The sequence below is a fragment of the Arvicanthis niloticus genome, chromosome X (assembly GCF_011762505.2).
Source record: "Arvicanthis niloticus isolate mArvNil1 chromosome X, mArvNil1.pat.X, whole genome shotgun sequence".
In the NCBI taxonomy this organism is placed as follows: domain Eukaryota; kingdom Metazoa; phylum Chordata; class Mammalia; order Rodentia; family Muridae; genus Arvicanthis; species Arvicanthis niloticus.
Window position 1 is genome coordinate 129,800,886 of NC_047679.1, and position 22,331 is coordinate 129,823,216.

At 35.4% G+C, this 22,331-nt stretch overlaps 1 protein-coding gene across 5 annotated transcripts in view; it reads left to right on the plus strand.

Annotated features, from left to right (window-relative positions):
- The window catches only part of Brcc3 (BRCA1/BRCA2-containing complex subunit 3), a 45,808-nt gene extending 23,990 nt beyond the window's left edge, over window positions 1-21,818 (plus strand). For 2 of the 5 annotated variants that reach the window (XM_076918486.1, XM_034485521.2), the window contains 4 exons: window positions 8,039-8,170; window positions 8,678-8,721; window positions 10,455-10,643; window positions 21,669-21,818. In XM_076918486.1, the coding sequence (XP_076774601.1) occupies window positions 8,039-8,170; window positions 8,678-8,721; window positions 10,455-10,606 (328 nt within the window). In that variant the 3' untranslated portion in view covers window positions 10,607-10,643; window positions 21,669-21,818. Of the gene's footprint in view, window positions 1-8,038; window positions 8,171-8,677; window positions 8,722-10,454; window positions 10,644-12,188; window positions 14,154-21,668 lie in introns of those variants that run through there. The other 3 variants (XM_034485520.2, XM_034485522.2, XM_076918485.1) reach the window with 3 other exon arrangements.
- Window positions 21,819-22,331: the final 513 nt, after the last annotated feature.

A 22,331-nucleotide genomic window follows, 5' to 3' on the forward strand; every position in this document is an offset into this window, starting at 1 on the left:
TGTATTACCATAGATTTATAGATAGTATAATGATGATGATGATCATCACCATCTGGGGAGATGCCTCTATAGCAAAATGGATATTTCTGCTATCCAGAATATAGAACTCCAAGATTATCAAGAATATCATGGATTAGAATTGGCCAATGGTATCAAAGTGCTTCTGATTAGTGATTCTACCACATCAGCAGCACTTGTGCACATAGATTCATTGTCAGACTCCAAAATATTCCTGGCTTAGGTCACATTTGTGGACATATGCTGTTTGGCAAATATCTTAAAGAAAACGAATATAGTCAGTTTCTCAGTGAACATGATGGAAGTGAAAATGCCTTTTTCTAGCGAAGAGAATACCAATTACTATTTTGATGTTTCCCATGAACACTTAGAAGGAGCTCTAGACAGGATTGCTCAGTTTTTTTTTTCTGTACCCCTTGTTTGATTCTAGTTGTAAAGACAGAGAAGTGAATGCAGCTGATTCAGAACATGAGAAGAATGTGATAAACAATACCTGGAGACTCTTTCAGTCAGAAAAAGCTACAGGGATTTTCAAATACCCCTTTAGCGAATTTGGGACAGGTAACAATATACTGTAGTGACTTGACCCAACAAAGAAGGCATTGGCAGACAAGAACTATTGAAATTTCATTCTAATATTATTTTGGCTATTTCTTCTGTTTTAGGTCAGTGGAATAACACTTCAAATGTTTCATGGAAAATTGGTGTAGCTTTTCCCCCTCATTTTGGCTTAAAAAAAAAAAAACCATTAGAAAGAAAGTATAAGTATTTATCCGCTCATAGTCTTTTGAAAGTGATCTGCAGGTGAAAGTTTTCATTTTAACTGGCTGTGTTCCAACAAATTTAAATGACTTTAAGTGGAGAACTGAAGAACATGTGAATTACTGGTAGGTTTTGTAAGTATTACAGCGAGGGAATGGTGAGTGGTAAAAGATTGACACGTTTGACCATATAACAATTCAAAAATCTACAAACAATAAAAACATGAATGACAGTAGAAGGCAGAAATTATTTAAAAATAAATATTATATTTTAAGGTGTAAATTAGTGATAACAGGTTGCTTTCCCTGTCAATTTTATTTTAATTTTGCTTTAAGTAATGGTCAGTTTGGATGTGGCTGCTGTTCTGTATTACTGATGGAATGGGACTCCCAGTTGTTCTAGGCTTTCTGAAGTGCAATTTATTTTATGCTTGTTTCAAGCCAGGGCTCACTGTATGGGCCAGGCTGGCCTCAAACTTGTAGCAATCCTCCTGATCCTGCTTCCTGAATGTTGAGATTACATATAAAAGCTTGGCCCAAAATTATAATAGTTATATTTGTGTTGGCTACACAGACAGACTAGAAACACACACACACACACAAATATGAATGTGGTATAGCAGTTAAAACTCACACTCTAAAGTTCAACAACCTAACTTTGAAGGGTAAATATACTGTCTACATACCCCTGTGGCTGTGAACTAGCAAAGTTAGTGAAATTTTCTAAATATATGATTTTAGTTTGAGACAGGATCTCACTCTGTAACCCCTGGCTGCCCTGGAACTTAATGTGTAGACCAGGCTGGCCTTAAACTTAAAGAGATCTGCCTGCCTTCTCCTCCAGAGTGCTGGGATTAAAGACATGTGCCACCATACCCAGCTGAACATCTGACTTCTTATTTGTGAAAGAAAGTAGTGTCTGGAGAAATGGATCAATCAATGTTTAAGAGCATTTGCTGCTCTTGTAGAGTACCTAGGTTCAGTTCCCAACACCTACATGATGGCTTGCAATCATCTGTCACTCCTGTTCCAGGATATCTGATACCCTCATTACCTCCCTGGGTACCAAGTACACTGTGCTGAACCAACATTCATGCAGGCAAAACACTCAAGACACATAAAGTAAAAAATCTTTAACAGTAAAAAATAAGATAAATGAAATGAAGGTGGTATTTATTGTGTGCCTGTTATGAGACTTAATTGATCAAATATTTACCATATTTGTATGTGGCACATAGCAGTGTTTCATAAATAGTAGTGACTCTGGCATCCCATAATCGTGACTTGACTTTAACCTTTTTTTTTTTTTTAAATAATATGGAATGTTTCACAAGTTTGTGTATGCTGGGGCCAGGCTAATCTTTTTTTTTTTTTTTTTTTTTTTTGTATTTAGTATATGTATTACCAAAGCAAGCACTTTAACCTTTTTATTATTTATTAATTTATTTTTTGTTATTGATACTTTTAAAATTAGAAGTTAACCATACTGAGCTGAGTGCAGTGGTTCATACTTAAAATTTCAGCATGTGGGAGGCCAAGGCAAAAGTATTGCCACAAGTTTGAACTAGCCTGGGATACAGAGTGAAACTCTTAGAAAACGGAAGAAAGAGAAAGAAGGGAGAAGAGAAGAACTATATTTTAATTTGGTAGTAGATACTAAGATATAAAATATATTCAAATTATGAAACCAATTTTTAAAAAAGGAATCCCTGGGCCAATGAGATGGGTCAGTGGTTAAAGGCATTTGAAGATAAGCTTAGCATCTTGAGTTTAATTCCTGGAATCCATGTGGTAGAAGGATAGAACCAAGTCATGTAAGTTGGCTTTTGATCTCTGAACAAGTACACATACACACACACACACACACACACACACACACAGAGAGAGAGAGAGAGAGAGAGAGAGAGAGAGAGAGAGAGAGAGAGAGAGAACTTTAAAAGGAATCCCATATAATACTATGTGCTAAAGGTATGTTGGCCTAGAGTACTTAGTATTATTGAATATGTAGAACCTAGTCGTCCTGGAAAATAGGTACTTAAAAGCCATGTTATATTTTAGACCATAAATTATTTGATAGATAAATGATAATGGCACTAACTGAATCAAATATTAGCTCTGCTCTCAGTGTTCTTGTTGGAAGTGACAGAATAACCATCTACTGTGGGAGAAGGTGGTTATCATCCTTGCAGCCATCTTGAGCCATATACCCTGACAAGAGACTTGATTACAATAGCCTACAACAGCTGAGAACACTCTGATAACACCTTGTTTTAGATACCCAGGATCTTCCCTTGTGTGTGTGAGACTTAAAGGTGTGAGACTTAAGGGTGTGACTTAGAGATTAGATTTAGAGATAAGACCTAAGGGTGTGACTTAAGGGTGTGATTAGAGGCAAGGCTTAGAAGTGAGACATATAAAAGACGAGAGGTAGACAGAAGAAATTATTATTAGGTATTAGGCACTTAGCACTTGGAGAAAGAACTTGGAACTGGGAAAGAGACTAGCAACTGGAACTAGGATTAGGTGCTAGGAACTAGGGACTTGGAGAGAAGAAGAAAGACTGAAGAATAAATGGGATTGAATCATACTCTGTCTGGTTCCATTCTTCACAACTGTCCTCACTCTCTCTCTCTTGCTGAACCCCGACCCACAGACTGTAGCAGCTTGGGGCAGTGCAGGCTCTAACAATTTAGCCCCTAAGGCTTTTGGCAGTGCGGGTTCCAACATTGACAGAGCAGTTCTCAACAATCTACAATATCAAATATTTCATTCCCAACCTGGCTTCTGGACTGAGCTCAGTAGAGTTAAGGGGTCTGGGAAAGATGTCTTTATATTACATAGGTTTGAGGAGGGAATATCATCTTATACAGGATTAAAAGATAATTCACTCTTTCATCTTTCTGCCTAAACCTCCCAATGTGCTAGGGAGACATGTGCTAACACTCCTGGTTTGTGCAGCACTGAAAATCAAATCCAGGGCTTCATACACATTAAGCATGCACTATTATCAACTGATCCATGTCTCCATTTCCCTTTTAAATTTTATTTTGAGACCGGGTTTTGCTAAGTTGCCCAGGATGAATTTGAACTTGAGAACCTCCTGTCTCAGCTTCTCAGGTACTTGGAATTACACAACTGGTACTGATTATTTTTAAAACGTTATATTTTTAAAAGTTTATTCATTTGATTTGTATCAGTTTCACTAGTTCCCTTTTTTTGTAATGTTGGTGGAGGTTTTGTATAGCATCCTGGTCTCATAGGTGGATGTCTGCTGACTATTCTGATGACATGGCTTGTTTGGAAATTCAGTGTGTTTTGAATTCCAGAAAGACACCAATTCTGGGAACCAAGTGAGAATATTTAAAGTTCAAATGTGTCTTCAAAAGTTATATTTGAATATCTAAAAATTGGCACCTCAGTGAATTAATTAAGCAGATAACTACTTTTCCTCATGAAATATTTTCCTCAACATTTAAGAAAACCAAAACTGTAGGGGCTGGACAGATGGGCCAGTAGCTAAAAGTACTTACTGCTTGTCCAGAAGACCCTGGTTTGATTCCTAGCACCCACATGGCAGCCCACAACTGTATGTAATTCCAGTTCTGAAGCTCCATCACTTTCTGGCCTTCATATAAGCTGTGCACATGTGGTGCACAGATATTTATGCAGGCAAAACACATTTGCATAAAATAAAATAGTAATAAAAATAAAACTTTTTGAAAGAAAAATAAACTTTTGTTATAGAGTATTATGTTATAGTTGTCCAATTTTAGTATACAATTTTTATAATATCCTCTTACAATCCTTTTATTTCATTGTCACTTTAAAATATTTATTTTTATGTGTATTGTGCCTGCATATTTGCCTGTGCACCATGTGGGTACTGGGAACTGAACCAAAGTCCTTGTGCTGGATAGTTTTATGTCAACTTGACACGAGCTAAAGTCATCCAAGAGGAGGGAACCTCAAGAAAATGCCTCCATAAGACTGAGCTGTAAACAAGACTGTAGGGTGTTCTCATAATTAGTGATTGATGGGAGAAGGCCCAACCAATTGTGGGTGGTGCCATTCCTGGGTTCTATAAGAAAGGCTGAGCAAGCCATGAGGAACAAGCCAGTATGCAGCAACCCTCCAAGGCCTCTGCATCAGCTCCTGCCTCCAGGTTCCTGCCCTGTTTGAGTTCCTGTTCTGACTTTCTTCAATGATGAACAATGATATGAAAGTGTAAACCAAATTAACCCTTTTCTCCCCAACTTGCTTTTTGGTGACAGTGTTTTACTGCATCAATAGAAACCCTAACTTAGACTGTCCTCTACAAGAGCAGTCAGTACTCTTAACTACTGAACCATTTCCCCAGCTTTATCATTGCCATTGATTTTAATTATCCTTTCCAATTCGTGTTTTAGTTCTTTGACTCATCCTTTCTTTCCCCCTTAGTTTATTTTGCTGCAGTTTTGTCAATTTGTTGATCTTTTTAAAAGAAAACTTTTTATTTCCTTCTTTTGATTTTATGTTCTTTGTTATATTTTATTTACTATTTATTCATTTCTTTATTCTTTATTTAGGTTTAGTTTAGTTCATTTTTTCTCTCTTTGAGGTATAAAATTGTGTTGTTGGCTTATTATTATTTATTGCTATAGATATGTTTTTGTGTATGGTGTGTTGCACACATGCAGATCAAAATACAAATTTTAGAAGTCAGTTCTCTTGTTCTACTGTACTTTCTATGGGTTAAATTAAGTTGTCAGAATTTCGTGACAAGTACTTTTACCCTCTGAATCATCTCTACAGCCCTAGTCTATATTTAAATGTGCTTGGATTTTTGTTTTGTTTTCTATTTCAGACAGGGTCTTAAATAGATAATTTTCTGCAACTTTTTACCTGCATCTGTACCAAAGTAGATTTTTAGAATATATTTATTTGTTTGTTTGTTTGGTTGGTTGTTTTGTTTTGTTTTTTTCAGTATGGGGTTTCACAGTTTTGGCTGTCCTGGAACTTGCTCTGTAAATGAAGCTGTCCTCAAACTCAGAGATCCACCTGTCGTTGCCTCCTGTGTGCTAGGATTAAAGGCATGTACTGCCATACCCAGCTCTAAAAAATATTACATGTGTGTACATCTGTGCGTTCTTCCATGCACATGTTATGATGTGTGGAGGTGTGCTGTTCCATGGTACACATGTCAAAGTCATGTCACATGTCAAGAACTTAGGGAGATCTTCTACTGTTTGGATTCTCTCTCTCTGTCTCTGTCTGTCTGTCTGTCTGTCTGTCTGTGTGACTCTGTCTGTCTGTCTGTCTCTCTCTTTCTCTCTCTTTCTCTTGCTGGGATATGAGCATGAGGTGATATCTGTCCAGTGGTTATTACATTTCCCTTATATAGCATGAAGTTGTGATTTTCAACTCAAATCTCATTAAGCTTGTGAGTTAAATTTGACAGTGGAGTTAAATTAATTCTTTGTTTAAGGCTTCTATGTGTTTCAGTCTATTTACATACATCCATATAATTGCAAGCCCTGTTTATTAAAGTCATATGTGAAGCGCCATCATATACTTTTCTCTGCCTCAAATGAGAAGACTGGTCACTGGGCTGTACTCATCATCTACTCATTGTTTCTTTCCAGAACATAATTTATTTGGAATTACTTTTGTATTAATACTTAATAGGTATTTTTCTTTATATGTTATTATCTGGTATATTTTTGTTAGAGTAAAGGGGTTTTGGTGGCTTTCTATACTCTCTCTAGTAGAACTACTAGATTACTTTGTATTCAGTTAAGAATTGGGATAATTTAAGGTTAAGGTTCTAGTCCCTGTGTAGTATAGTTCAAACTTTGTTCCTAGTATGTTTACTATTATATGCCTGAGAACAGTTTATAAGGCTTCTCTACTCTTGCATGTCCTTGGTTACAATTTTGTCATTCTTGACTCATCAGTACTTTTGAAAACTTCTATAAGTTTCCTCATTTAGAATCATACCTTTCTGGGAGAGCTGGCTCTAACTGTGAAGTTTATCTTGGAAATTTTCCCTCTTTATTTGTTGGCCGTGCCATTACTTATTGTCTTTGTAGTTCTCTAGTAATTTCTGTCAGATAGTTTGTTTGTTTCAGTGAATTTTAATTGTTTTCAATAGGAAGATTACTCTAACAACTAGTTCATTATCAGAGGCAGAATCTCTGTCATAGGCTTTATATAGCTATGATTTTTACCTTGGTTCTAGGATTTGAGTTTGTGTCAGCTGACAGAAACTCATCAGTTTCTTCTATGAATGTACAGAAATATATGTTCAAATGTGGTATACTGTTTGAACCCTTTCTGCTTATGAAGCCAGAAAATTTAGTTGGAAGCCCTGTTAACTAAGAATAGAAGATGGACTTCTATGTTTCTGGACCCATCATTAATAATAATCACTGTGTTTTATTCCTAAAAGTCTTCTGCAAAGGCTACTATTGTATTTTGTTTCATGAACTGTTCCCTGATTATGTGAATATAGAGATGTAAAGGATAGTTGTAATTCCCTATCATGTATGTTTTATCTGTGTCATGATATGGGACCTAAAGACACTTTGGTGGCTAAGATTAAAAATCAGAGAACTAGATCTCATTCACCTTTAAACCACCATGTACCCATGGCTTTCACAATGTATAAGGCCCCAAGCCTGGATCCTCCACTGACCCACTGTTATGTAGCGTTTAAGCATATTACAAGTAAGAAATACTTACAGGTGGCTTGATTGAACTTAGAACAAGCCTGTCTGTGTCTTTCACACTAGCATGAAATGGAAGTATGTGTAATATCTTACCTAGTTTTATCCACAGAAGAGAATAAAAATTGAGAGGTGCTAGTAACTTTTGTGAATAATTCCATCTACAAAATGAATCTGATGGAGTCACTGAAGAGTCTTCATTGTAATTAATTTATTCAGCTTCATGGAAACTTACTGATTAATGTAGTATTAGTTGTTTCTTTCATTTGGATAGCTGGCCATACTGACATTGAGCTCCCAAAGGTTTCTCTTAGATATGCAGGAATGGATTCAAATTCTTTAAGGGACTAGAGAATATTGAGTGTACAAATAGACTTCTGATTTGCTCTCCAGAAAAGCCTAATTTGAACTCTGTCCACTTACAAATTGAGTCACTTAATAAATTGTAGTAATAATTAATCTTTGAAGCACTTTATATTCTAAAGTCTCAGTTAAAGTATAAAGAACTTATTATAATTACAGGATAAAATATGACCTAAACTGTTTGTCTTGCAGGTATGAGAGAATTGAAATCCCAATCCATATTGTACCTCATATTACTATTGGGAAAGTATGCCTTGAATCTGCAGTAGAGCTGCCAAAGATCCTGTGTCAGGAAGAACAGGATGCATATAGAAGGATTCACAGGTAACAGCTTTTATTATTTCTCTTGTCAATTCAGTGAAGACCCTTTATCTTTAATAGCTCACTTTCTGAGTCTCCTTTCTTTCTACTTGACTGGGAGAGAGCTTCACAGCAGCCTCAAATCATGTTTCTCACACTGTATTATAATGATCTCTTTAACATTGCTATCTTGCCTCTGATATTTTGAATCCTTCAAGAGAAAACACTTCCTTTTCTGGTTGTGAAAATAAAATAAATTACATCCTAGTACTCCCATTGTCAAGTACTGGGACTTGTCTATTAAATTCATAGTGCATCAAGACCTTCAGTGAGAAATAGTAATTTCATAGTTATGTTTTTGAGTCATCTTTTGAATATTTGAATAAAACCATATCCCCCAAATAAATTTAAAATGAACTCAAATCATTTTGTTCATCTAATCCAATGGGCAAATGTCTGATGTAGGTTATGATTTTGTTATACATCTTTGTTTTTGCTTCATTGCTAACCTAAAGTACCTTATCCCTTTAGCCTTACACACCTTGACTCAGTGACCAAGATCCATAATGGCTCAGGTAGGATTTTTTTTTCTTTTCTGGAGTATGAAGTGATCTCTGATACTTTATATAAGCAATTGTAGTTTACTTGGAGTTTTCTTTCTATGAACTATAACTAATCTTGCTCCTTATATTTCCTTGGAAGCCTATAGACCCTTAAAGACTATAATGTGGCCTTATGATAAGACAGAAAGAAAACTAGAAAAGCTTTTTTATAGACTAGCTCGGTGGTATCCTATTATATGCTTATACACTACCTCTTAGGGAATCCTAGTTTCCATAGATTCCTATAGCGTGGATGCTCAATAACTTCCAGAAATTTTAGTAATGTGCCTTTATGAACTGATTTTACCTCCAACCTATTCTAGTAAGACTTGAAAGAAATAGGCAGGTATAGGAAAGGGAATACATCAGATAGGAAGTTTTCCATGTGAATAAATAGAGAAGGAATTCCTGGGCAAGTCTAAGGGGGAAAAGCTCAGTATTGTATATATACTAAGTTACTTTCCTCAACATAGAGACATTTCCAGCTATACCTACTATTCAGCTAACCCAGATTTCCCCATTTAATGACTAAGCTGGGTGTGGTATTGCATGTCTGTAGTATGAGCATTTGAGAGGCAGAAGCAGGAGGACTGCCATAAGTTTGAGGGCAGCCTAGTCTATATAGAATTCCATGATAAAATCTGGCTACTGAGTGAGACCCTGACTTTTTAAAAAAAAAAGTAACACTAAAATAAACAATGATGACAACAACAAAACATGGATAAGGTAAGAAAGATGAGGAAGAGTGGAACACTTTTTTTCTTTTTTATTAATTAATTAATTAATTAATTAATTTTGAGGCAGGGTCTTTCTATGTAGCCTTTGCTATCCTGGAACTATGTAGACCAGACTATTCTCAAATTTATAGAGATCTGCCTGCCTTTGCCTCATGATTGCTAGGTTTAAATGCATATAACACAACCACCAATGGAAATTTTTCTGATACAACTGGTAGGCAACTGCTTTGGGAAGAAAAGCAGGGACTCATAGCTTGGTATATTCCATCATTTCTATCTTTATAAAATATGACAATGAGTTAAAATTGATAATAAATGGTATACAACCATTCTCTAAAATTACAATTATTTAAGAATATACTAATAGCTCAAAAGTAGACAAACAGATCAGTGGACCTGGACAATGACTAGAAATAGGCCTATGTATATGAAAGAATTCATATGTATTCAAAAATTTCAAATTAGTGAAAGCTAGGTTAGATACTAAATACCCATTCTTTTGTTCATCCAAAACAAAATAAACAAACAGAAAAAACCATTTCAATACCTTTTTCCTGCTAGATAGCCTTCTAGGCACAAGATTATATATAGTGCTGAACAAAAGAGACAAGTTTAATTTGCATAGACTTAATTTTGTTTCCATTTGGGGAGACAGTAGAGTCCTATTAGAGAGTGCTTTCTTAGCCCTTTAACTTGAAGAAATGAAGAGCTAGCCATCTTTCTCCTTTTTTAAAATTCAATTTTATATTTTTACATAGACTTCTATTTAGCTTATGGATCTAGGGCTTCAGAATATGTGTCTGCTTTGATCAGCTCTTCTCTCCCCCACCCCACCCCTAGTTGAAACTTGTTTCCTCAAGTCCTTTCATCTGTGCCCACAACTGAGGCACTGTTAGTAGTATAGTAGGAACATCCCAGTGGATAGTGCTTTCCAGTTATCTCATCTGTTTTTTCTCTTTTTTATTGAAGTATTTACCAAGAATTTGTGCAGTCAGATGTCAGCAGTGAGTGGGCCTCTACTACAGTGGCTGGAGGACAGATTGGAGCAAAACCAGCAACATTTGCAGGAGTTGCAACAAGAAAAGGAAGAGCTTATGGAAGAGCTGTCTTCCCTAGAATAAAGCAGGAGAACAAACAACAACAACAAAAAAACCTGTGGTAATATTGTTTTTTTTTTCAGTTTTTGTGCTGAATATGGTCCAAAACTATACACAACTCCTATATAGGCAAATAATATAACAGCACTTTTTATATCCCAACAAATAGTTTGGTGTATATAAAAACAGAAGACATTTTCTTAAAATTTCCCCAGAGCTTATAGAATTCTCCTACCTATAATTACTTTAAAAAGAAAACATGCAGGATGACTTAAGGAGAATATGAAAGCTATTTTGTAAGGGGCATGGGAAGTACATTAGCAAGAAATATCTGAGAATAAAATGTCTGAAAGGTTTACTTTAAGTTTTAAAAATATTTATACATACACACACACACACACATACGCACACACACACACACACATATATATATTGAGCTAGAGTGTCAGTGTATATCCCTAGCTATCCTGGAACTCACTATGTATACCTCACTAAACTGCCTCACTAAGCTTCCCTCAAACTCACAGAGATCTACCTGCCTCTGACTCTATAGTGCTAGGATTAAAGGCATGTGCTACCTACCATGCCTGGCACTAAATGTTTATTCTCAATGAATATTTAATGTTAACATTAACAATTAATTAATAACCATTACAGCATAAACCTTTTTTTGAGACACTGTCTTATGTATCCTAACTGGTTTGGAATTCACAGAAATCTACTTTCCTCTGTTTCCCAAATGGTGGGGCTAAAGATGTATAACAGTAACATAAACTTCTTAGAATTTGAAGTCTTCGTTTTTATTTTCAGATGTAGCCATCCTATGTAATACGATAAAGGAAGAATAGCACTTGGTATTTCTATTTTACAGCTTGATGTTTCTGCTAGGCAAGTGAATCCTAAGTACTATAGAGTTAATGGAAAAACATGCAGGTAGCCCATTATCACCCATCTCTGTTGATTATACTCACTTTGAATCATGTATCATGCCTTCCTTCTTGATTTCTAAATATGTATTATGATATATCCAAATTTGAATCTGTGTGCATGCCCTTTTAAGCAAACAAGTGAATTCTAGCTTATTTGCGTCTAAAACAAATTCTTACTGATCCTAAGAATTTAATTATAATATGACCTTGATTTTTTTTTAGAAATATAGGTTGTAATAGAAATCATGCTTTTAAAATATGTGATGTTCGTAGTATTCCTTCATATGTAGCCACTAATGCTAAATGTGTGTTCAGAAAAAGAGTTGAGCCTGTTGCATCCTGGGAACTAACGTAGGAACTGGGAAAAGAGTGAAAAGAAAGAAAACAGAGAGTAATAGTCCCAACCACAGTGATATTTGGGATTTTGGCTTGTATCCTTATTTTTTTCCTACATTATTTTTTTTTCAGTTTTCCAGAACCACTTGCACCAGAATTGCTCAAAGGTCAAAGTCAATCTTTGAGGCTAGAACCTAAAAATCTACATGATCTACTTAGCTGATTCTGAGGCATACTTACATTTGAAAACAAATATTCTTAGGGCATATGGAATGTAAATGTTGTATTTTCTTTAATTCTCTCCTACCGCAATTATTATTTATTCATTTTCTTTTTTATAGGGCAGATGAAAATACCTGACATACAATTTATTAAACTAAATCCATTTTGAAAAAGATAAAAGTTAGAAAGCCTACATTATATAACTTCAAGACTTATTATAAAGCTATAGTAATCAAGATATTATATTTGCAGAAGAATCAATGCAACAGGAAAGAAAATTCAGAAATAAACCCACAATGATATGCTTAACTAATTTTGAAAAGGTACAAATGTGATTCAAGGAAGAAAAGACAGTCATTTCAACAAATTGAACCTCCACAAGCCAACAAAATATATTCTAAAAGTACTTCCAAATGTATCATGGATTTAAATGTAATATGAAAAACTTAGAAAAAAAATTAAAGAAAAAAATTTCAAGAGTTAAGTATATTCAACTCAAAAACACAATTTCACAAGAAAACAAAGATATATTGGACTTCATCAAAATTAAAACTTTATTCTGCAAAAAATTAAGACAAAACCATGTAATATCTGATCAGTGAAAAAGATATGCTTAAAACTCAAAAATAAACAATACCAGTAGAAAATGAAAAAAACATAAATATTGTCACTACAGAGGGTATATAGATGGCAAGTAATTATGTGAATATATATTGAGGAATGCCACTTAAAACTACAGCATGGTGTGGCATATACTTATCAGGACTGTTATAGAAAAAAATAATAAAAATACAAAATACTTTTGAGGATGCAAACTAGATTTCTCATACACCAATGACAGGAATATAAAAATACAGCTACTGGGTAGAAGAGTTTGGAAATTTTTGTAAAGTTTAACATACACTTAACATGAATCAGCAGTCATACTATCTTGGCACAAAAACTTTTACAAAATTCTTCTTGGCAGCTTTATTTGGATAGCTGCAAATTAGAAACAAATATTCTAAAGTGAGTAAGTTGCTAAACAAACCCTTCTTACTATGAACTACTACTTTGTAGTGGAAAGGAACATACTGCTAATATGATGACCCTTGGGCTATTATAGTAAATGAAAAACTGATAGTCTTAAGAGATGGCTTACTATATGGTTGCATTTCTAGAGCATGGTTTAAATGTCAGAATTAATGACAAGAACAAATTAATGTATTTCCAGAGTCAGGGATTAGACATTGTATAGCATATGTATTCTTACTATGGTGTGACATAAAAGTTAATTTAGGCTGATGAAACAGTTTTGCACCTTAAATTTAGTGTTTAGTATATAAGTCTATTCCTGTGCTAACATTTTATAGATTTATATACAGACAAGTCAATACATGTAAAAATCTAGAAGTGAATAGAAAGTAAGATTGCACTTTATGAAATAGAGTGATGGATGAGCCATATGTAGTGCCACATGCCTACTAGGTGACCATCAAGTATACTTTTAGGTCAGTGTTCATACTTTAAAAATATTGATCATCAGAAAAAACAGTGGTATGAATGAAATGTGATTATTTTCCTAGTTATACCTATATGGTTTACCTTTACACAAAACATTGTATTCCAATATACAACCTTGTATCCTTTCTGATTTTTCCTTTTCAATCACAGTCAAATTCTCTTGGGAACAGAAAGTACTTGTTTAAATGGGTATGTTCTCCCTCTGGGTTTTTAAAGCCTTTTTTGAGATAGGGCCTCACTCAACAGCCAAAGCTGGCCCTAATCTAGCAGTTCTCTTGCCTCTACCTCCTAAGTGGTAGTATTACAGGCATAGAAACACCATGCCTGGCTGATTCTTTATTTTCTTATATTTTTGGTTGTGAGCCTAGCCTTTAACGGCTGAGCCATCTCTCCAGCCCGATTCTTTATTTTCTATACATGGAACTTGCATCTAACCTTGTCTGCACTATTTTTGAAACTGTTCCTCCCATATCAACGATGATGTCCACTAGTCAAACTCATTTGTTTTTTAAAACTGTCATTAATAAACCTCTAGCTTTTACTATTTTTATTAATAATTAATAAAAAAAATACCGGCTTGACACTTTCATCATTCTTCCAAATCTACCACTTTTGGTCTTTGTTATCATATACTTTATTATTTCCTCTTCCCAGGCTGTCCCTTCCAAAATTCATTCATAAGCCTCTCTATGCAGTTACAGGCATCCATTTCTCTATATACCTCTGTCTGAACTCCAGACTTAGATTTCGAGCTACTCATTATATATTTCTACTAGGCAGTCTTATTGCCTCATTGAATTTGATAAATCTAAATCTGAACATGTTTTTGGCCTAATCTATATTCTCTTATATTTCTTATCTCAGTGAAGGGAGCATCCATATGCAAAAACTGGAATCTAGACAGGCAACCCCATCATTTCTATTACCTTTTATGCTATTTGCATTGAGTTACAGCAGTCTGAATTTTTTTTTAATCTAATCAGAGTTGCAATATGTAGAATAGGTATGCGTGAAGAGGAATGAGCAGGTGGGGTATCAAGGTTCCCACTGGCTAGGATTATTTCATGAAGACATAAGAGTTCTTAGCCTTGCAGCAGCAGAGCAGGAACAAGATCTAGTGAAAGTTGTTCTGTGTCAGTACCCTCAAAATCAGAACGAAGAGGAGAAAATGATCTCTTACACTAAATAAAATGATTGAGCAAAAGTATGTTTTGAGGAAAATTGAAGCTAGTTTTTTCATGCTTGAAACATTTACGAATATGTAAAAAGGAAGTATAAAATTATTCCCTGTGATGTTGAATAGAAAAAGAAAGTTGATATGATCATTTTAAAAGGGAATTACTTGTATGTATATATTGAGAGAATCATCAGTATGTCTGTATACCTCCACTTCTTACCTCTGCCTATTAAGAGAGAATAGAAATGGCAGTTTAGTAGCTAATGAACACACCTGGTACCAAGATGCTGGACTTCAAATAGTATTCTCCACTAATAGTGAATAGAGTCCAGAAATGAATGCATATGTACATGGTGAACTGATTTTTAACAAAAAATGCCAAGACTATTTGAATGGGGAAAAATAGTCCTTTCAGCAGCTCACGATTTCACAACTAAATATCTACACAGAATAATGAAACTGGACTGCTTCCCCATATTATGTATGAATGTTAACTAAAAAATGTATCAAATATTTTAATGTAAGAACTATTGTAACTATTAAAATATTAAAACAGCAGTAAATCTTTATGACTTTGGTTTTTAGCAATGGCATTTTAGACAAGCCACAAAAAGACAGTAGTTAGACCTCATGAAAATTTAGAAATGTACATCAAAAACATAAAAAATGAAACTCAGAAAATGGGTGAAAATATTTACAAACAACATATCTAAGAATCTAGTGTCCAGGATTTATAAGTAACTCAGACAATAACAGCAAAAAAAAAGCAACCCAATTCAAAAGTGGACAAATCAAAACCATAAGTATCTACTTAAAATAAAAAAATGTAAGCTCAGCCTTCTGGAAAATGGTAGACTAATAGCTGTGTGACCTAGTGAAGAGGGTAGGAGAACCCATTCAGCAAGGATAAAATATAATACATATTCCAAAGAGCAGAAGAGCTTCAGAAATTCACAGTTAGCAATAGAACATCTTAAAAATTGGAAAAGAGATGAGTGATACACCTGAAAGAAGTAAACCAAGCTGAATACAGTTTCAGCTTCATTACTCTCCAGCAGGAGGAAGAGAAGCAGAAGCCTCCTTCAAGAGGTTATTTAGGCCACACTGAGGAAAAGATGGGTAGTTCCTTCAGAACAATCCCACAGCCCACATAAAATGTTGTAGGTTTTGATGAGGCAGTGATTCCTCTGTTGAATGCATCAGCAGAAGAAAGGAAAACCATTGTGTCACTCTGTAAGACTGCAGAGCAATGTCCTAGTGCCATCCTAAGAAAACTTAAAAACTTAGCAACCCTGTGGGCAAGAGAACAGGAAACAGCCACAAGCCAGGGAGCCTACATTTGACATGCCTCAGCTGCAGAGTGAGAGACAGCCCTGGAGGCAGTTTCAGGGAGTAGACTGGCTTTTTAACAAGTCAAAAGGGACAAGAATCTCACCTTAGTAAAGTAAATAAGGAAAGGTATCTTCTCCCTCAGTGGTCAGGAACAGACTTCATCTGTGAATAACCCTGAAGTATAGTTTGGAGCTACATGTCACTGGATAAAACAACTTCTGGGACCACTCCCTGCCATTCATTGTTGTAGAGTCTGAGAACTGAGAAGCTCCAGAGGTCTTGAAATCGGTGGCTGCATCCTTTCAACAGAATGTATACTTAGGGAATCTTGAAAGTTCATAGGCATATCTCTATCCCTGTAACAGATCTTAGTGCTGTTACTGTTTCCCATACTCCCAACACACTTGGGAAGACATTCTCTAGGTAGAGAATTAGTAATCCCAGAAATTACAATCTGGAGAGTATTGGGCAGGTAGGAAAACCCATTCAGTTGACAAATTGTTAAGGGTGGCTAGCAGAGAACCCTATTATACAAAGAAGAAAAGCTACTAAAATGGAAAAAAAGTTTTCAAATATTATTAGACATATCCAATTTAACAGCAAAAAATAACCCCCCACAAGAACAATAATAGTTCACATTTTCATCTGATACCACCTGCTCAGTAATCCCCAGATTGTACCCTTTCACATTCATCTCATTTTGTTTATACCTATTTTTCATTATTGAATAATCTGTTTTTCTTTTTTTTCCTTTCTGACCCTGTGCTTTTGTACCTCCTTGGTAGTATTATAACTTTTCTTATTATTTTTTTAAAGCTCTTACCTTTTGTTAGTGTGTATGTATAAGTGTTCATGATGTCTGCTATAATGTATGTGTGGAGGGCAGAAGACAATGTTGTAAAGCTGGCTCTCTACTTTCACTTTCCAGGGATTAATCTTGAGCTGCCAAGCTTGCATAGCAAGCTATTTTATCTGCTGAGCTATCTCATAAGCCCAACTCTTAAAGTTTTTTTTTTTTTAGTCCTTTTGCATTTGTCTAGTTTGTATTCCAGCTTCTCATATTGGGAAATCTTTGTTCTTGTATTTTCTTTTACTTATTTTTAATCTATTGTTCCTTTTTCTTTCCCTCCATAATAATCTTCATTACTTTTATTTAATCTTCCCCATTTTCCCTTTCTCTAGCTTTTTTTTTATCTCATTCATTTACTATTTCTATATTTACCCTAAATTATTTTTAGCTTCATAGGAAACAGCAAGACATCTATTCTTTCTTCTCGACTTCATCTGAAGTTAACTAAAACTCCAAAATGGGGGTCACACTTGTGAGGGTTTTTTGCTTCATTTGAAATAGAAAGATCCACTTCTAATCCAGATCACTGATACAGGAAGACTTGCCTTTAATCCAGATCTTTTGAGCTAGGGAAAGACATGCCTTTAATCCAGATCTTGAGGCAGAAAAAGACTCAAAAGACATGGAAGAAGGAAGCTTTTACTTTTTACCGCTTACCCTCACCTTGCTAGCACATTCATCCCTTCACTGGCATTGGAGCCTACTTCTTTGGGAGCCTAGCATATACTGAAGACCAGCTGAGACATCTAGCCTTGTGAACTTAGCACCTACTGATTCTTCGACTTTCTATTTACACCCAGCCATTGTTGGTTTAACTGGACCCAACTGTGTGTGTGTGTGTGTGTGTGTGTGTGTGTGTGTGTGTGTATGTATATATCAATATATACATCTATATGTAGATAGATAGATAGATAGATAGATAGATAGAGATTTATCCGTAAGTTATGTTACTCTAAAGAACCATGACTAATACACATAGTTTGACTGTTAGCTATTTTATGGTCATTGGTAGTGAATTAGTACATTCTAATCAACTTAAATGTATTTCTGTATTATGTATAATTGGATGTTGTTTCTATTATATCAGTTCTTCTTAACTCCCTTAGCTGTACTTAATAATGAACCCTCAGTATTGAACAATAGGCTATTCAGTAAGATCCCAAAATAAAACCAAAAGGAAGATCCAAGTTAACAGATGTACAAACCATAACACACATAAACACAAGTAGCATGAAAAACTAAGGCAACATGACTCCTCCAAAAGTAGTAGTTGTTGTTATTATTATTATTACTATTATTATTATTATTTTAACACTCCAGATTTTACTACCCTCCTGGTCCACCCTCTGGCTGTTCCACATCCCACACCTCCTCCCCCCTCCCCCCCCCCCCGTCTCCATGAGGATATCCCCAATCCTGCCACCCCACCAGACCTCTAAACTCCCTGGGGCCTCCAGTTTCTTGAGAGTTGGGTGCGTTTTCTCTGACTAAACCCAGACCTGACAGTTCTCTGCTGTGTATTTGGGAACCCCACCAAAAGTTCTTGTTTGTTTTGTTTTGTTTTTGAGACAGGGTTTCTCTGTATAGCCCTGGCTGTTCTGGTGCTCACTCTGTAGACCAGGCTGGCCTCGAACTCAGAAATCCACCTGCCTCTGCATCCCAAGTGCTGGGATTAAAGGCGTGTACCACCACTATCAAACCCCTGTCCCCTCTGTGACAGATGGGGATACTCACCACTATACTAACGAGGAACTGCACCCAAAAGTTCTTAAATACTGAATTCAACAAGTAAAATGCCAGATGAAGATTTCAAAATTTACTAGTAAAAATTATCAGTGTCTTCAGTGATGATACAGAGATGAATTCCTTCTAGTATGTGGAGAGGAAAGTCAACAGCATAAAGTGAGGAAAATTAATGAAACAGTAAGCCATGTGGATGAAGAAGTCAACAATAGGTAATAAATCAAGAAAGTTGAGATTCTGTAAAAAAAAATGTTGCAAATAGAAATCTCAATGAACTAAATATAAAACAAAATGGAAATCATCACAAATAGACTTGACCAACTAGAAGAAAGAATATTGGAGATGGAGGACAAGGTTGAAGAAATTAAAATATCAATAAGGAAAAATGCACCACAATATCCAAGAATGTCTAGGATATAATGAAGAAACTAAACCTAAGAAAATGCAAAATAGTTACCTGAAATAAAGACTAAAAACATTTTTAAAAGCTGTGTAATGAAATTATAACAGAAAGTTCTCCAAATCTAGAGAAATGGAAGTCTAAACACAAGAAGCATTTAGCTTTAAACAGATATAAGCAGAAAAGAATGTCTTTATGAAATATCATCACCAAGCCATCAAAAATACAAAGCAAAAGGGCTAGTGAGCTCAGCAGTTAAATGGCACTAGCTGTTCTTCCAGAGGACCTTGGTTCAATTCCCAGGACCCACATGGGTGCTCACAACCTTTTGTAACACTAGTTCCAGGGGCTCTGCAGTGTTCTGGCCTCTTCAGGCACCAGACATACAGTGGTGCCCATATATGCATACAGTCAAATAACCCATACACAAAAAGTACCAAAGTTCATTTTTAAGCATACCAATCAAAGAAATATTAAAAGATATAAGGGGAAAACACTATGATGATTAAATCTTCATTTTCAACTTGACTTAATTTGGATAAATGATTTATTTCAGGAGATTATTATTACTATTTTTATAGTATATATCTGAGAAAGGTGAATCTGAAAAGGATTCAACCCAGGACCTTACACATTCTAGGGTAGTGCATTTGTCATTGAGCTACATCTCAGTGTGACTTAACTGGATTTGGAATCATTATGTAAACACAATGTATACATGAAAGTGTTTCCAGAAAAGTTTAAGTGGGGAGAAAAGACTGGCCCTAAATGTAGGTGACACCATTCCATGGGTTAGGGCCCCAGATTGAATAAAAAGAATGAAAAATGATCAGAGCATCAGCATTTGTCTTTTTCTGCTTCTTGACTATAGGTATAAAGTGACTAGTTGCTTAATGTAAATAGCTCTCATGCTCCTGCCATCATGCTTTCTCCAACATGATGGAATGTTTGCCTTCAAATTGTGAGCCAAGATAAACCCTTCCTTACTTAAGTTGCTTTTGGCAGGTATTTTGTCACAGAAATGAAAAAAGTAGTTACAAAAGTCAACTCATCTACAAAGTTAAACACATCATAGTGGCATCACTTCTCTCATCAGTAACCCTAAAATCTAGAAGCATATAGTTACATATTTAAAGCAATGAAAGTAAATAACTGTTATCTAAGATTACTGTACCCAGCAAAACTGCCTTTTAAAATTCACAAATAAGGAAATTCCAAAATGAAGTTTTTTCCCCTTTTCTCCTCATTTTCTGACTAATTTTCATTTGAAGTCTCCTTGCTCAGATAAAAAAAATAAAAATAAAAATAAAAAAAAATAAAAATAGGTATGCCAGTTTGTTTTCAGTTTTCATGTGCTTAGTAAGTTGATGTTCATTTTTTATTTGGTTAGGGTTTTTTTCTAGTGAAAAGTAGCTCCTTTAAAATAAATATCCAACAGATAGTTGGATCTTGATTTTTAATCCAGCCAGCCAGTTTTCATTACTTTATTAGTGAATAAGGTGTATTTGCATTTAAGATTATTCGTGGAAGATGATTATTCATTTTAACTACTTTGTTCATTGATTTATGATTGATTGTTTATTTTTTCTCCCCTATTAGCTTGTTTACTTAAGGACAGAAATCATCTGATCATTTCAATAGATGAATAAAAGTCCTTTTAAAAAGTTAAATATCAAAAAAAATGCAATATCCATTTGTGATAAAAGTCCCTGAAGGAACTTGGAATAGAAGGAAAATAATTCAACACAGTAAAGGCTTTATACACTAAACCTATAGCCAACAAGATATTAAATGTTGAAAAGTGAAAGCATTTCTGCTAAAGTCAGGAATAAAACAAGGGTGTTAACTCTCTTCACTCTTATAACAATCTTAGCTAAAGCAATAAGAGAATAAAATAAAAGAATAAAAATAGGAAAGTAGTAAAATGTTACCTAATTGCAGATATCATGACCCTGTATTTCAAAAACCCTAAATATATCACTAAAAAACTCCCAGAACCAATAAACATTTTCTGCAAAGTAGTAGAGTACAAAATATGCTGGCTAGTTTTATGTCAACTTGACACAAAATAGAATCATTTAGATACAGGGATCCTCAATTAAGAAAATCCCCCCTACCAGATTGATCTGAGAGTAAAGCTGTGGGGCATTTTCTTAATGATTGTTGTAGGCTCATCCCACAGGGGATGGTGCCACCCTTGGGCGGTCCCGGATGCTATATGAAAGCAGGCTGAAACCATTGGACTGAGATTGGGGACCCCCATGTAAGAGTTAGGGGGAGGATTGAAGTGAATGTCGGCCTCATAAGAAAACCAACAGTGTCTACTAACCTGGAACCCTGGAAGCTTCCAGAGATTAAGTCACCAACCAAAGAGCATATTGGTCCGTGGCCCCAGGCACATATATAGCAGAGGACTGCCTTGTCTGGCCTCAGTGGGAGAGGAAGTACCTAATCCTGTAGAGACTTGATAGCCCAGAGAAGCGGGATACCCAGCAGGGAAAGCACCCTCTCAGAGGTGAATGGGGGAGAGGGTGAAGAACTCTGGGAGGGGAGGCAACATTTGAGATGTAAATAAATAAAATATTTTTTTAAAGCAGGCTGAGCAAGCCAGTAAGCAGTGTTCCACCATGACCTCTGCTTTGGTTCCTGCATCCAGGATCCTGCCTTGAATTCCTGCCCTGACATCTCCCACTGATGGACTGTGACCTAGATTTGTAAGCTGAAATAAACTCTTTCCTTCCCAAGTTGTTTTTTGGTCATGGTATTTTATTCATAGCAATCGAAAGCCTAAGACAAATGAACACACAAAAATCATTAGCCTTTCATATATCATAATGAACCTGCAGAAAATGAAAAACTGTCAATATTTCTTATTTTGCTTACATTAATGAAATATTAAACTGGTGTGGCTCCAGTTAGGGAATGTGGCTCGAGTGTATCCTTCAACTGATAATAGTACTTGAGGAATCAGTGACTGTCATTCTCATGATGTTGCCTAAAACAATGTATTTTATACAACTCCTATAAGTACAATTAGCTGGACTATATTTGATAAAGGGCTCTATGTTCCTGAGAGTTCATAGCTTAGTATTTGAAAAGCCAAGGCTATGGAAAATAGACCTGCTATGGTGGCCTTGTGACCTTACAAGCATATATCCATACAAACAAAAATTAAGTTGTAACTCTAGTCTTTAGTCTCTATAGAATGTTTTCTAATCCTGGAAAGCAAGGCAAATTGCTTCAAGGACACATTTCTC